At 43.5% G+C, this 16,716-nt stretch overlaps 1 protein-coding gene across 7 annotated transcripts in view; it reads right to left on the reverse strand.

The window, feature by feature from the left end:
• Positions 1–16,716, reverse strand: part of Tmem144 (transmembrane protein 144) — a 76,050-nt gene that overhangs the window by 46,961 nt on the left and 12,373 nt on the right. For all 7 annotated transcript variants that reach the window (XM_013522917.1, XM_013522912.1, XM_013522916.1 and 4 more), the window contains 5 exons: positions 14,673–14,772; positions 12,454–12,534; positions 4,676–4,757; positions 2,418–2,494; positions 354–472 (listed from right to left, as the gene is read on the reverse strand). In XM_013522917.1, the coding sequence (XP_013378371.1) occupies positions 354–472; positions 2,418–2,494; positions 4,676–4,757; positions 12,454–12,534; positions 14,673–14,772 (459 nt within the window). The remainder of the gene's footprint in view (positions 1–353; positions 473–2,417; positions 2,495–4,675; positions 4,758–12,453; positions 12,535–14,672; positions 14,773–16,716) is intronic.

The following is a 16,716-nucleotide window of genomic DNA, read 5'->3' on the forward strand; positions in this document are numbered from 1 at the left end:
TTTTTTTTTTTTTTTTTTTTTTTACGGGAGAAGAATACAGATTTTCCCAGAAATGATCTAACTGAAAAATAATCTCCATATCTTACTGGAAATCTGGAAACCAGATGTTAAAATTCCACTAGTTGAGTGAATCCTACCTAGCTGATTCTATTTGTATGTTAAGAGCACATAAAAATATGCAAACACTCCTTTATTACTCTTAGTCTTCAGTGCCTTCCTCATGTCCCACTCACAGATGAAAACGGAAGCTCACATTTACAGACTGATATGCACTCCATCACAGCTCCTTGCACTCCGGGAAAGGTGGATGCTAACAAGCTTGCTAACGAAGTAAGACAGCAGTTTCTGCTCACCATACTGGCTTGCCCCTGCATAAACGCTATCATTTCTTCTGCTGTGGTCCTTGATGTAAATGATGGGCACAAACGTAGAGCCGTACAGTGTCCCGGATGCCACCGCAAGGCTGCAGCCCCTTTAAGAACAAAAATAAACCACAGTGACTCTGAGCCCAACACAGTGCTTCTGACAGACACACCCATAACATATATGTGAAGCATGCTTCACAATGAGGGTCACACCAAGTCGGCAGAAAATCATCCCCCTCTCTCTAGCTCTGGGAAGGCCCTGCAGTGTCAGGTGGCCCCGGGACCAGCGGGCGGCCTCGGCACCCTGTCTGCTTTTGGAAGTTAGGATGGATCATCGCCACCCCTAGTCACTGCACACAGAGAAGGGTGCTTGCTACTGTCTATTAGGTTGCACAGTCTACGTAAATATCTCGGTTCTCAAATTAAATGCTGAGTAATTTGTGACCCGAAGTGCTTCCTTTTAAAACACACTAAAATATCCAGCTCAGAAGTAGGACTAAGTACTAAATATATTTTCCTTCAAAATAACTTCAGCTCCGCAGGCGTGTGTATGACTGCAGCGTAGCTGAGGGAAGGGCTGATTTAATAAAACAGTCTGGGTTTTTCACATGAAAGTGTTCCTTTTCGTCTATTTTGCAGTGCTGGAGCTCAAACCCAGGGCTTCACATGCGCTGGATGTGTGCTGTACTCCCAGCTCAGCGTTTCTTTCTTATAAGCAGGAAGTGTTCCCCTCAAAGCCCTGGAATGAAGCTGATTCCTCAGACTCGGGGCTGCAAGAAGTCAGCATTTCCTGCATTCCTACCTCCCAAGCTTACAAATTCTCCACTGATTCTAATGCTTCTCATTTAAGAACCGTAATGTAATCAGTTTCATCCAAGGACTATGAGACTCCTATGGCGGCCTCAGCAGTATTTTCTAGTTCCCCAGAAAGTCCCCGCATGGGGCGGCAGGTTTTCAAGGCCCCTGAACAAGACACAGGCCAAGTGCAGTTCACTAAAAGACAATGAAGAATCCTTTTCTGAACAAATATTCCATTAACAGAGGAATGTTTTGTGAAAAATAGAATTTGGAAGCATTGAGGAAAGGATGCTTTGCTTGAAATATTTGTTTAATTCTGAAGGAAAACCAGCAATGTGTTTATCTTCTCCAGAGCTCGCTTATCTGGTTGCCCCTTCTTTCATTTATTTAATTAATTCATCTATTTATTGTGCTGCTCTTTGCCCACTGCACAGGGAGTGTGTCGGAAGGAAGAAGAGCTTTAGGCTAGGGAGGTAGCTCTGAGGTAGAGCACTTGGGCAGCAGCAGGGAGGCCCTACGTTTGACCTTTGCTCCTGCAAAGGGAAAAAACAGGTTTATATGCTCCAGTCCACAAGAAGCATCAGTACACCAAGTTCAAAATAGTTTTAGCCAGGCGTGGTGGCACATGACTGCAATCCCAGCACTGGGGAGGCTGAGGCAGGAGTGTTGCTGCAAGTTGGGTACATAGTGAGTTTCAGGCCAGTCTGAACTGCATAGTGACACCCTGCCTCAAAAAACAAAACAAAACAGAAAACAGTCTTGAATGTAAAATGAAGCTGTACGCTACTAAATATTTTAAAATTTATTTGGTAGTCCAACAAAAAAACCCAAAATCTACACCCAAAACAATGGGGCTGATGCTCAGCCTGACTCCGAGTCCTCGGCACGGACACAGTGTGGAGAGAGACGTGCGTGGCCCGTTTCCACCGTGACTGCCGGGACGCGCTGCCCACCGAGCCGCCGCCCCCTTCGCTGTAGCTGCGAATCCTGTGGAATGAACCTGCTTCTGTCCTCTGCCCGCAGGTTCCCAGTCCAGAGGTGGCTTAGCATTCCCGGGAGTGGCTGAGCTTGAAGACCTCTCTCTGTACCTAAACGCTGGCAGGGGATGCAGAAAACCTCGCCCAAAGAGCTAGACTTCAGCGCTTGCAGTACCATTTTCTTCTTGAACTTGGATGAGGATCACTGCACTCTGGTCAGCCCTACTTCACCCAAGTCCGCAGCACGCTAAAACAGCAGAGGGGCCCCTGTCCTTACAGTAAGCGGCGGTGAGCTGCCGAGAGTCTGTCCACCCAGGCGGGGCCGGAACCGGGCTCTGGAGCTGGGTCGATCGCCTGTGGAAACATGGGTACAAAGCCAAACACACAGTGAGCTGAGTTAGTGATCCCACCGGGGATCGCTGGTGGTTCCCTTTCCTCCCCCAAACTCGCCTTAAAATACAAGCATGTCCCCTGCGCACTGTGATGCACTCCTACTGAAGGGCTTCTGGCTCTGCGTGTTCCTCTCAGAAGGGCCTGGCGCTTGGCCAGTTCTCCATTTTTATTTTTCACAGTTTAATGTGTACCTTGATAGCCCCATCAAAACTCAAAAAAGATATTAACTCATGGTTCATTTGCATATTTCAACAGCCTCTAAAAGCATTATAACTAAGAAAACCTCAGATTTTCCTCGCATGGAATGCCTAAAATCAATCAGCACATTACGCTGATTTTTAAAAACTGAATTAGTTAACGAAACATTTCCAGCTGGGTTTTAAGATCAGTCTAATCAAAGAAGTCCAGAAGAGTATTGGCAAAGTCATAATCTTTCTAGGATTAAATGTAGTTGTTTCTGCTTCTTAGCTGAAGGGCCTGATGTTACACTACCATTTCCATTTTTGTAAGAGATAAGAAAGCAGATCTGAATTCCTTGTTATGTGCTAAGCCAAGTTGTCCTTTGCCAGTAATGCTTTCTTTCCCTGGAAGGAGCTCATGATGTATGGCTACACAAGAACTAATCCTGCTGTCCATGTATCTTTAAAATTAGTTCCTTTGAAAGGGAAAAACTGTACAAGAGAAATTGTTCTTTTTAAAACTTTGTTCTTATGAAACTGCCTAGCTCTGTAACTGCTTCATGGCTTTGTAATTACTTTTTTGACCCCTGTAACCACAAGGGCTTAACTGAACATACAAAATGTCTGATTGTACCACTATCCCTAGCTTCATAAATTATCATTAATCTACCCTTTTAACCAATAATCTCACCCTGCTAGCTAATCAGAAGAACTGCCAGGCTGTTCTGTCTCGCCTTTGTATCTCCTGCTTGTGCATCATGTAAAAGCCCTGGACCACCAGAGATCGGGGCCCGATATTCTGGGAATGAGCCCAATCGATGCCCGTGATGTAAATAAATCTGCCTCCGAATCCTGGGTGCCGTTTTGGTGTTTCCGTTTGCCGTTTCACCTTCATGTCCTTACACTTTGTTCACATTTTTCCTTTTATCTAGAAAAATTTAGTCAGCTACTATGTACCTTTGACCAAGCTGTATTTCTTTTATTGTATTACTTTGCTCCTTTGCGCAAAGCTTGGCTGGCTAGGAAGTATCTGGATCCTTAAAGTAGGAAAGGAACACCAGAAAGAAACATTCTCCCAATCCTAGCATCTCCAGTCTCCCCAAAACATTCCCCCGGCTGGGGCTGCCCATAGATTCATAAATCCCTTCTCTCTTATCCTTAAGCAAATAACCATTTGGCTTTGGTGCCAGCTGAGCTGAGATTTCAGCCATGTTATGCGACAGAGGAGGAAAGAAAGGAGGAAAGGGTCAGTGTGGAGCACTTACTGGGGAGGAGAGGAAGGAGGCAGCCCTCAGTGGGGTGCACAGCTCTGGATTCAGAGGCAGTGAGGCCAGAGCTGAGACAGGCGGCCGGCCGGATTCCTGGCGCTTTGGTGTATGCAGCCACTGATACTCATGCTATTGCAGGTCTCTCCTGGGAGGCTCCTAATCAACTCAGATTTGCTAGTCCAGACTGACTTACATCCTTCAAGGTCAAATCAGTGACCCCCCCATCTCTGTGGTTACCTTAAGTAGAACAGGATTATAGCCAAAAGGAGAATGAGGAAGGAACTCCAGCGTAATTCCCACTTTCACAGGGCACCAGGACCCACTTGCTGGATCTCCGGGTCTCCTTCTTCCCTCAGGTCCACTTCAGAACCAGTCTGCTCCTCTCTAAAGTTGCGTTCAGATTCCTCTGTGGAATTTAGGGCTCCCAGACTGAATAAAACCACAAATCACCTACCATGTGCAGTTTTATGCACCCATTTTACTAGGGATCTACTTCTAATAAAAATACACCCCTGTGTGACACAGCAGGTTTCCTCTGGTGAAACCCCATTGCTAGTGCTACGCAGGCCTCATGATAAATACGCTAAGATCGTTCATGTAGCCATGAGTGCCCAGAAATGTCGTCTTCTCTCGGTCTCAAATGTATGCATTTTCCTTTTACCTTGGAATCCAGTTGTTTCTGACACAATACTCACATGCTCCGTCATTAGCGGTGTAGTTTCCGTGGCAGGAGTGTTACGTGGTATTTCACTTTTGATGAACAAAAATATGAAGGCACTGCAGAGAAAATACATGTTAGTGCCTTTATCACAACCCCGATTGATCTCAAGCTGCCTGGCTTTTGAGAGACAACACCACTCAACTTATCAGGTCTTTGTGACCAGATAGCATCTCTGTTCCCTCGGGGGTCAGGCCATTTCTTCAGAATTGCTCTTCCCTTTGATGTCTCTTGCTTTTCTTGATAGCCGTAACTTAAAACCTAACCTCAGCTTTCTCCCAAATCAGCTGCAGTGGACCCCTGAAATTCACAGGGTCTAGTTTCTAGAGCACTCGAAAATTGTGAAAAACTGTGAATTCCAGATATAGTCAGAAAAATGCCTACAAATGCCTATTTTCATAGTTTAAGCCCTAAATAGGCTATATCTCCTGCAGTTATGTAATTTAACATAATACAATACTGTATTAATAAAGCCTTACAAGATGCAGGGAGTTTTGGCGGCATCGTAGGGATCTACAGAGAAGAACAAAACGAGAACACTCAAGACAGCTACGCGTGGTACATCAACCTGTTATAATGCAGGATGCCGGTGCATCTGCGAGAGATAGGTCACAAGGCAGCAGCCAATCGGCAGCAAAGAGAACTGAATAACACTGTCAGATTGGCTACTTGCAGAACTCCCATTAAAAAAAAAAAATTGTGGAGGATATTTGTGGTTTCCATGAAATTGCAGGGCCTTTGGAGGAGGGGGAACTCCGCCAAGGCTGAGGTCATGGAGCCCGAACTGTGACTTTGGGAGTATGTTGTGTTCCTCTTCCTTCCTTCTTTCAGTCAATAGCCCTGTTTTCATTTTTAGCCCTTTGTAACTTAGAAGTCACACTGTACAGGACATACAAATGAGAACCTCACTGAACTGCTTCTCACTGATTATACTGCTGGACCCCCAAAGGTTAACAGTTCCCTCAGTTGCACTAGCTACACATGGGTCCCAGGCACTCATCTATGACACTGATGCATATGCAGAACTGTGCAGCTCCCGCAGAGGCAAAGTGAGGCTGTCTTCCCAAGCCACAGGTGTGGGCTCTGCTGCTTGTGCCAGTTCTACTCTAGGTCCTCTAACACAGGTGCAGCCACGCTCAGGTGAGCTGATGACATAGGCAGTGGAAGAGTATGCAGCTATAGAAGAGGAATGAGGATGCTCTCTATGCTGTGATACTGAAAGATTGCAAGGATATATTTTAAAGGGAAACATATATGCTCAACCCTCATGACTGTCTGCAGTTATCAACTCTCATAACACACTGTCTAACCAGGTCTGGTGTCTTTAGGGCAAATACCTCCCTTACTATGGATTCTTGAACCAAGCACATATGTTAAAATGTATTAAAATATTAAATTATTATTAAATTAAAATAATCTAATAATTAACTATTAAATTAAAATAATTTTGGAATGTTTTGAATATTCCTTTTAAAATACTTTTTAATGCATTTGCATGATTCAAAAGGGGTATAGCTCAGTGATAGAATGTCTTCTTAGGATGCGTGCTATTTGGGTTTCATCTCCTGTACTACAAAGGAAAAGAAGTTAAAATAAGAAGCTTTCAAGCCAGGTGTGGTAGCGCAGGCCTGTAATCCCAGCACTCAGGAGCTGAAGAAAGAGGATTGCCATGCATTTGAGGCCAGACTGGGTTACACAGTGAGTTCAAGGTTAGCCTAAACTGCATAGCAAGACCCTGACTCAAAAAACCAATAAATAAATAAATAGTAGATAGATAAGTAAAAAAGAGAATTTCAGAGCACCTATTTGCTATTTTTCTATCTAAAATTTGGAGAAATATAGTAGGTGGTGAAGTGCAGAGTTTGTGTATATTATATGCTTTTATATAAAAATTTAAAATTTCCTAGATAGCTTCTTCATGGCATCACTTGCTTGTAAAACTGCAATGTCCCACATTCCTCCCATACAAAATTGAACTTTGCCTTTTGATCTTCCTTGCTCTCTGCATTAGTATCATCCATCTTATTTCAGTGTAATTCCCCATATGCACTTGAATTCTTGACTACTTCCTGATCCAAATTCTCACCTCCTCCCTTCCCAGTCCTTCTCAAGCACCCATTCTTGTTTTGTAATTTTTTCTTACCAGACACACTGCATCCGCTCCTCTTCCCGTGCGAACTAAAGAAGAGCTGACTTCACCTCAGGGTGAAGAGAGACCCACCTGTCCCCTCTGAATCTTCCTCAGCTCAAATCCCTGCAGTGATGAAAAGAATCTCTACACGACCAAGGCTGCTCACTAAAATTCCATGGGCTCTTTTTCTCTAAAGATTTTCTAAATTAAAAGAAAATATGAGCCACAGGGTAAGCCTCCACCTCATGAATGAGTTGCGTGCTGGGAGAGCGTTTATAAGTCTGATTCCTTCCTAAGTCTGACAAAGAGAGTTTTATGTAGTATATTTGTGAAAGTTTGTGACTCAAATGCACATAAATCTGGGACTTGCAGTATTATGTGACCTTCAAGGTCTTCAAAAAAAATTAACATTCAATAACTGAATGCATAAAACCTAGCTGTATGTGTATATGCAAATGAATTAAGTATATATGAACATGTATTTGCATTATTGAATTTGCAATGCTATTTCTAAACATTGTAGTTGTATTTTCTTCTCAAAATTATATAAAGTCCTGTGTGTTTCTAAATAAATAATATAAAATTCTATGCTAGAAATACTTGAAGACTACAGATGTCCTTGATGCTTTCCTAAACAGCTCTCTGATGCTCCGACAAATTATTTAACATCTCTGAGCATTGCATTTTTCTTCTAAAAATAATTGGAGATGTACGCTCTTCACAGAGCTGTAAAGAAGATTAAGTGGTGATACGTGCGTACTCTCAGCGTGCTTTCACCACATGCTAAAATCTGAAAATGTGCTGAGAGGGCCCGAATGTCAAATGGGTGCCAAGCGTGAGAAAGACGCCACGACTGCCAAGGGGGGTGGAGCCTGTGTGACGAGTGCTGGGTCTAAGGACAGTCAGGAAGAAGAATCTCAGCTCAGTGTGGTCAAGAGGCAGGTGGGTGGCAAAGATTGAGGGTGAAGGTGGGAAGGACGCTATTTACAGAAATTCATAGATCTTCCCATTCATAACTTCACAGCTCAAGAATGAAGAAGACCCTATGAGTGGTGTAGAGTAGGCCCTGAGAACGTCAATAATAGAAGAAATACAAAAATCTATGGTAGTTTAAGGGAGATTCATTCTAACAGCAAAGATACATATATGATGGAATGGGGGCTCTCAAGCAGTAAGAGTGGCCCAAAAGGTGGAAGAAGGACTGAGAGAAGTGTTTCTGGTCTGGTGTGATGAAAAGTCCTGGTCGACGGGAGCACAGTTCGGATGGAAAGGGGCGTCATGTAGCAGAAAGAATGCTCGGATGGTGCACCGTGAAGGCAGGGTGGGCTATGCAGACAGGCTTTCTCTGAGTCCAGTGGGAAGCTGCTGGCCTTTTACAACAGGAAACTGACAGTGAGCTGCTGTACAGCAGACCTGAGCTAGCTGCACTGGGAAGCGGAGAGAGGGAAATGAGGCCTCCAGAAAAGAGACTTTTGTAACCTCACAAGTAGGTAGATGGGTGGGTGGGTCGGAAGGAAAGGAAGAAAACACTCAGAATGAACAGGAGTCAGTTTAGGATAGAGTCTAAAGGGGGAAAATGAAAGATGAGTGAGGCTTTTGATCCAAATGAGTGTGGCTGATCTCTCGTGTGCAGAGAGGGAGCACAGGGAGAGGAACTGGTGCGCAAGGAAGAACACAAAAGAGACATGATTCTGCGTGGGAAGAGTTGAGGGCAAAACAGAAGACCTTGCAGCCTCGTGTTTGTGAGTGTGCCTGGCAAGCTCCTTTCCACCATGTTGCTTCCCAGAACTGAGGGGGAGGAACCTATGGGCACCTACAGAGGGCTGTCCTGCCTGGTTATCACTATGGACCAACAGTGTGGACCTGCGGAAAGGTAATGGCTAGAAACAAAGATCTGAGTTTCCTCAGGGTGCACATGAATAGCTGAAGCTGGAGGAATAAATGATGCCCAGAGAAAGCAAATGAACAAAGTATGAAGCCTAGACGCATTAGGATGATCTAAAGTGTCCTACTCTTGTGATTTCTCTGCTGGGGATGGAACTCAGGACTTTGTGCATTCCGGGCAAGTGTTCTACCACTGGGCTACAGCCCCACCCCATTTTTTTTAATTGAAAGAGAAAGCTGTCTGTATGAACCCTACCTCCTGGATTCTCAATAAAGTAAATGTTTCAGATAGTGCTCAGGGTACTGTTTCTTGGTATCAGCTTCATTCTGTCATGTTCTGGTCAAGCTTGATGGTCACCTGGACTGCACTAAGAGACTCCTGGAGAGATGATGAGATTATGAGGACACTGACTCCCTCCAGGGGTTCAGAGCTGCATGGGCCATCAGGAGGCGGGATTTGGGGACTGTGTCTGGCCCCTCTCCTCCCTTTCTGTCTCTTCCCTTGCTCTCTGCAGATGCCATTACCTGAGGAGCTCTCCCCTGCTGGGCCCTTCTGCCATGACGATTCTACCTTGAAGCAAGCTGCCCATGAAATGAACCCTCTGAAACCGTAAGCCAAATTCAACCTCTCTTCCATTAAGTTGTGTCCAGCAGCAAGAACGCTGACTAACGCAATGGTGTGACCACAAATGACTCATCATTCCTAAGAGCAGGTGAGGCAGTAAAGCGTGTGGGTATTTGACGCTGGCAATGGAAAAGCTGCCCCCACAAACCTGTACACATTTTCTCCTGCACTAGAGCCTAGAAGACTAAAACCTGTGTTCCCGAAACTCTACTGGCAGTGAGGCTCTACTAATGTGCTTAAGATTAAGAGACTGAGGAGCTGTTTGGGTTTGGCGGCAGCCCCAGTAGTTTCGGTAGCAGCACTCACTCAGCACAGAGAAATGGTTCCTGCAATCCTACTGGTATGTGGGCATTGGGGTTATGGGTGCCACTCCACTGAATCCACAATTCACTGTGTTAATCCTCTGCTATGTAAAATGCCTAGCCTGGCTTTGTTTATACAGACTGACTGATGCCTTATATATCACGTAGGGAGAATTGCTATCATGTAGAAACTGCCTAACAAATTCTTTAATGACTAGATATACAGAAGATCCAACAATGGTAAGAGCAATATCCTGAACCACTGCAACTGTATTCCAAGTTTCTTTACACTGATCATGAAGTTGATTCAGTGAATTCCTTTCAGAACAAACTGAATTGAATTAAAATAATGAAATGGCAGATAGCCGAAATCCTGCCCAGTAGAGAAACACAGATGAAAGTCTAGATGCCCACTGGGGAAGACTACCAAATTTCCTGCCACCAACTCCAGATCCAGCCACATGAGTTCTCAGACACAGTGACTCGTGGAACGCAAAGCTGGGGAGCAAAGGCTCAGGGGGAAGTGGGGTAGGTCCCTGCGGGTGTGCCCCGGAGGTGGGGGTTGGAACTCCAGTCCCTTCTCCTTTCTTTCTCTCTCATTTCTGGCCATGAGGTGAGCAGCTATTCTCTGTCCCGTGGTCCCTTCACCACAACCTCAGAGCAGAACCAAGTGGTCATGGAAGAAGCCTCCCACCCAGGGGCAGAAAACTCCTTTCCTCCTTAGAAGCTAGTAGCCTCAATTTTTTGTTATGGTAATGGAAAATTAACTGGCACATTTATTAATAAAAATAACAATCATAATAAAAGCTACTTATTACAGAGAGCACTAAGTATGTGCCTAGCACCGCACAAATCACTGAACCTTTGTTATTTTATTCATTCCTCAAAATGTCCTGCACACGGGTCATTTCCCTATGATTTCTCTCTTTACAATGAAGAAACCATAGGTTGAAGAAACAAAGTGATCTGCTCATGGAAATAAGAGATAGAACATGAATAACTGGTCTGTAATTTTACAGAATGTGCTATTTCCAAAAGAAGATGAAATACGGAGAAAATATGGCCTAGTGAACTGTAGGAACTGACTTCAAATTATCACTAAGTTGAAACTAAGGCAAGATACATTACAACTTCGGAAAGTAAAGAAATTGTTTTTGAGAGAGCTACACAAAGCTAGAATTCAATGTCAAATTGTCTACAATGCATAAAATTGCCTCTAACCAAAAAGTGTCAAGAACCTACTGTTTTGGAATAATCTATGTTATTTCTTCTCCAGCTGCTCTAGGAGCATTCTCTACGGCAGCATTTCATGACAAGAAGATTGTTCCTGAGAGCCACCGGGGAAAAGCCATCACTGCCGAGGAGCAGAATGTACTGTTCTTTCCTGAAGAATAAAACCATACTAAGATTTTGCTAGGCAGGGCTAGTCGTTCTGGAAGGCCCTGGCAGGGAGCACCAAAGGAGTCCAGAGAAGACAGGGCACTGAATTTAAGGTCATCTGATTCTTTTAGGGCTTTATTGAGCCAACAGCACCACATAATCAGACATTTGCACTCTCACTCCTATGGTGCGGACAACTGGCCATGGATACATCCCAAACAGGTATTCAAAAGAGCGTGTGTTTTCAAGGTGGCAGAGGGTCAGGGAGGGGTGCTGAAAGAATGGGTGAGGGACAGGAGGTAGAAGCTGACCACAAGGTGGATACAGGAGCAAACCCTTAGCATAGGGTTCGCCTCCCATGACTTCACGTATCCGTGGTCAAACATGATCTGAAAATGTGCAATGGGACACTTCTCAAAAAAACACCTCATAAGTTTTAAATTGTGCATTGTTTTGTGCAGCATGTCAAAATCTCATGTTATTCCCATCGCTGGGTTTTGAATGCAAATCATCATAGTGCATATGTGAGTGTGTGCATATATGTGTGTGTGTGTGTGTGTGTGTGTGTGTATGTTTCCAGGATGTATGTACGGCCCCCATTGAACCACTGAGCAGTCTTCTTGGATTGCAAATCCACTGTTGAGCTACAGCAGTGCTGGGTTCAGGTGACCCTTACTTCTACTTATTGTCCCCAAAGCAAAGAAGTAGCAATGCCAGCAAATCTAACATGCCAAACAGAAGCAGTAATGTGCTTGCCCTATGCAAAAAGGTGGAGATTTCAAGTCCAGAAGGGAAAAAGAATAACAGTGTGCTGAATTTGCTAAGATCTATGGTAAGAGTAAATCTCTGTCCATGAAACTGTGAAGAAGCGAAAAGAAATGTGCATTAGTTTGACTGTCATTGCAAGCTGCAGAAGCATGGCCGCTGTGCTGAAGTGCTCATAGGTTGAAAAAGGCAATCAGTTACAAAATTCAGTGTGACCTGTGATGGCTGTGGAGTATCTCCACCTTGAGTAAGGAGGGACAACGCTAACAAACAAGAAGAAACAAAATGCTCCGGGGCTGTCAGAAAGCCAGCACAGCATTCATCTGTGTGCCCTGTTGCAGTTTGCAAAATATTTCAGTATACCCTCAGGCTGACTCATGAGCTCGGTGGTATGGTCGTCTACATGAATGCAAAGGGAATGAGCCTCAGAGCAGTTTGAGGATTTTCCCAGTGTCTCAGAGCTTTGGAGCTAAAGCTGGGCCTCCTGTCCCAGACTTGGTATTTTGTCCTGTAAGACTGGCCTGTCCTTGTCAATTAAGAATGCAAGGAAAAATCATACAGATTTTATAAAATGCAAGTTTAGAAAAAAATGTAAAGACCTGAGGATTTTTGAAAGCACCCTAAATTTAGTTTGAAGAATAGCTAAAACATTAAAAGCAGCTATGTACCTTATTACTGAGAGCCCAGCTCCGACGTAATTCAGCACCGGCTTTGACACCTCTTCCGCATCTACTCCAAACCAGCCAAACCTGGAAATTCAGTAACACCTAATTAGACATTGCTGAGACGTCTCATTATAATGTTGCAGGGCATGGGCCTGGGGCCAGGTTTCTTGGTTCAAATCCTAGGTTTCACAGTTACTAACTTTAACTTTGGACAAGTTACTTAAATGTGGCTCAAATTTCCATATTTGAGATGGAGAAATAGCTGCACTCATTGTTTAGGTTGTTATAACAAACATTAAGAAGATTAACATCTGTGAGAGGATTTACTTGTGAGTGCCTCTTTTCTATAAGACTAAAGAAAGGAGAAAGTATAGTTCAAATGGTGGGCTGAATACTCAGTAATTGGCTGTAGCATTTATAGGATTATTTACTTATTTATCTATTTATATATATATATATATATATTTTTTTTTATCGTGGTCTTGGAGGTCAAACTCAGAGCCTTGCACATGCTAAGCAAGTGCTCTACTACTGAGCTATGCACTTGGCCATTTGCGGCATACTTTAAAATACCTTCTTGGTTAAAAGTTCCTATTCTTTGGCATTAATTAAATTTTTTCATGCTTTGATATTGTCATGATTACTACAAAGAATCACTGAGAACCATCTTAGAGCAAAAGGATGAGAGGCAAGAAGAAAAAGCGGATAGTATTTGTAAAAGTCAGGACTGCTCAACAGGAAAGGAGAGGAAAAAGTGTATGTATATTGGAGGTAAGTAAATTCATTTTGGGGGGTCATAATGCTTTTAAGGGGAAGGGAAGCCTCAAAAGTGAGGTAAGGGCAACACTGTCTGACCTGCTCATTTCCTGAACTTGACTTGGGTGTTGATCTTCACGCGGGCTAAAGGTACACAGCCCAGGAGACACATCCATGATGACTAGGCTGTTCTACCCCTGCACCTACGATGGGGCAGTGCTGTGGCTTATATCTAAAATGCCCCCTAAAGCCTTATGCACTCCCAAGTGGGGCTTTTGGAAGTGATTGGATAACATGTGTGACCCTGGATCAATCCACTGAATAGTTTAGCATAGTTCTGGGTGTGGATGATGGATTTACTAAAGACAGAAAGCCCACCCTGGATATGACTGACACCAACCAATAGATATTTAGCCTGAATGGAATAAAATGGGAAAGGGAGGCTAACTCTGGCTTCTGCTTTTTCCTGCCAGCCCTTCCATGGATTGTTTTTGGAACCACCCAACTATGGACTGAAGTCTACAAACTGTGAACCAAAATAAACATCTTCTCCTTTAATTTGTGGATCTCAGGTATTGTGTCCCAGCAACAAGGAAGTAACTAAGACAGGCAGCCTTCACTCACATGTCGCTACTGAGCACTTGGAATGTGACCAGTACAACTGAGAGACTGCATGTTTCATGTTATCCAATTTTAATTAATTCAATTTCAATATAAATGGCCATCTGTGATTTGTGATTATTCTAGTGGATAGCCACAACCCTAGAGCTGGGGTTGGCAAACTTAGTTAAAGGATCAGAGAGTGTGTTCAGCTCTGTGAGCCTGATGTTATCTTGCAATGACTTAGCTCTGTCAGGAGAGAGGGAGAGCAGCCGTAGCCAGTATCAAAAGGGATGAGTATAGCTGTGTTCTAATGAAACCCTAGAAACACAGCGAGGGGACTGGGGTTCAGTTGCTGATCATGCAAGAAGGCTGGATTATGTACTTTAGAATTGCAAACTGGGTTTGAGCCCCAAATTCTTAGCTCTGAGAAACTTCTGGAAACTGACCCCTTTGAGTTCCAGCTCTCTTACAATACAGCACTTACCTTGCATCCATACATATCGTTGTGCAAATGAGAAAAGAATAAGGCATATAATTTTCTCAGCAAATACTCACACTATAGAAAGGGAAAACAAACATCAGGTTCCTTTCTTTCTCCCTATGCATTTCCTAGATATAATTCTTTAAGACATTTTTGTTTTGATTTGATTTTTTTGTGATATCTTGATAAAATACCTTGGACACTTATGAAGAGTTTAGGACAAAGAATAACTAAAGGTGTCACATTTATGTGTGTATTTTACCAGCTGTAATCTCGGTGAGAATAACTGTATGTTGTTCTTTGCAGTTAGCCCAATCCTTAGCAGTTGTCATACATTAGTCCTGGGTACAGAGAAAATAAGTGGAAAGTTTGACCATGTTACCTTGAGCTTGCCCAGCCAGTTAAGGCATTAAATGATCCCCAGATTAGGATTCCAAGGCCTAAACCAATGGTTTTGATGATTGGGACAACAGCAACATTCCCTGTAGACACGAGAAGCAGAAGAAATATTATTTCCAATATAAAAAGTATGCATATTCTTAAACTAACTGAATCTCCTGTGATTTGCACAAATTTTGTATAATTCCTCATTTTTAAAATAAAATAACCATTTTGGGCATCAAACTTATGGTTGTGATTGTTAACAAGTTATGCTAAGGGAAAAACCCCACAGAGAAAGAAGCTGAATCAGCTTCCAGCTGCACAGATGCTCTTCATCCTTGACGTAGGTCCCTATCACAGGACTCCTCCCAGAAGCTGTCGATGGTGAAGTTAGAGTGATACGCATTAGATTCACACTGGGGCTGAAAGCTGTCAGAAACCTTAAGTGCTAATATGGCTGTAGAATTTGCTAAACCACTCTCACTGGTTTGTCTTCCAGGTTTTCACATTAATTACCATGTGTTCTTCAGGGCCACTAGGGGCCTAATCCATGATTATTTTAAAAGTTATTATTATTATTATTGCTGTTTTGAGCTAGGCCTTACTATGTCACCCAGGATGGCCTGGAACTCCTGGGATTAAGCAATCCTCCCACTTCAGCTCCTGAGTAACTAGCTAGGAGTACAGGTATATGCCCCCAAGTCTAGCTCATCATTGTTTTTGTTTTATGTTTTGCAGTTCCTAACCCCTCAGCAGCCTAGTCTGGTCCTGTGACATCTTCTTACGAGCTTTCTTCTTTGGACTTGTGAAACCTTTTCCTTGCCTCTCATGTTTCCCTGTAGCTCTGCTCGGACTTGTCCTGCTCACTGTACCTTCTAGATTGATGTATCTTCTAGAGATTTCCCCTGAAACATGCCCCTCTGCTTGTTTGCTAACATTTTGGGCTCTTGACCTACTTTCATGATTTCAGCTGTTAACCAGAGGCAGGTGTTCCCAGGGCTGCCCCTCCTGCCTGGACCTACTGGAGTTTCAGCGGCACACTAAAACATGCTGCTGGAAATCTGCAGGTGGATGTCCTCTATGGAGGGAACATCCAGGTCCTCCAGATACAGAAGGTCCCAAATGGAATTCATCATCCCCCTTCTCAACATGTCCTTTTCCTGAGGCCTCACCTGTGTCAGCACCACCACCCTCCTTGTCACCTACCGCCAAGTCCTTGCATCACTCCCCTCCCCTTGCTATGGGACCCCATGCTCCATCTGTGGCTGTGACCTATGACATCCACAGAGGCAATGTCCCTCACATGGGGCTTTTCTGCCACTGGCTCCTTCTGGAACTTTCTGCAAGAGTCAGGTGTGGTGGTGCACACCTGTAATCCCAACACTCTGGAAAGTCAAAGCAGGAGCATCACAAGTTTGAGCCTAATCTGAACAACTTATCAAATTAGCAAGACTTTGTCTCTAAATTAAAAAAATAAAAATAAAAAGAGTTTGGGGATATAGGCCTGAGATCGATCCTCAGTACTTAAAAGAAAAAAAAATACCTGCGGGATGGGGATGGATGGACTGGTTCTGTTTCTGTCATATTAGGTTCTGTTCTGTTCCCTGTCAGGCATAATAATTACAAATCAGAGGTATAAAGATGTAAATTCTAGCAGTAAATTAAAAGTTAACTCAGTCACTAACTCATAAACCCTTTAATCTCTCAAAGATTCAAATCAAGGGATAAAATAATAAATTCTTAACATTTTAAAACTTACTTGTTTTTAACAAGACTATCTTTAATGATCCTTGATTCTTTGTTAAACAGAAAAAGCTCTTCAGGGGTGAATTTGTTTGGAGAGAGGAATCATTTCAGATTGGTCAAGAAAATATATCAACTCTAGTTACATAATTCCAGTCACATGAAAGCAACAGAGGAAAGATTTTTGTTTGTTTTTCTGTTATCAGTACTCTTGAAATGATTATACATCTGCCCCAGCCCCCCGCGCCTTGCGCCCAGGCAGCCAGTTCTCCAGGAGCGGCAGGGCTCCTGGGTCCGAGAGT

This window comes from Chinchilla lanigera, unplaced genomic scaffold (genome assembly GCF_000276665.1).
Source record: "Chinchilla lanigera isolate Chin_1 unplaced genomic scaffold, ChiLan1.0 scaffold00070, whole genome shotgun sequence".
Classification (NCBI taxonomy): domain Eukaryota; kingdom Metazoa; phylum Chordata; class Mammalia; order Rodentia; family Chinchillidae; genus Chinchilla; species Chinchilla lanigera.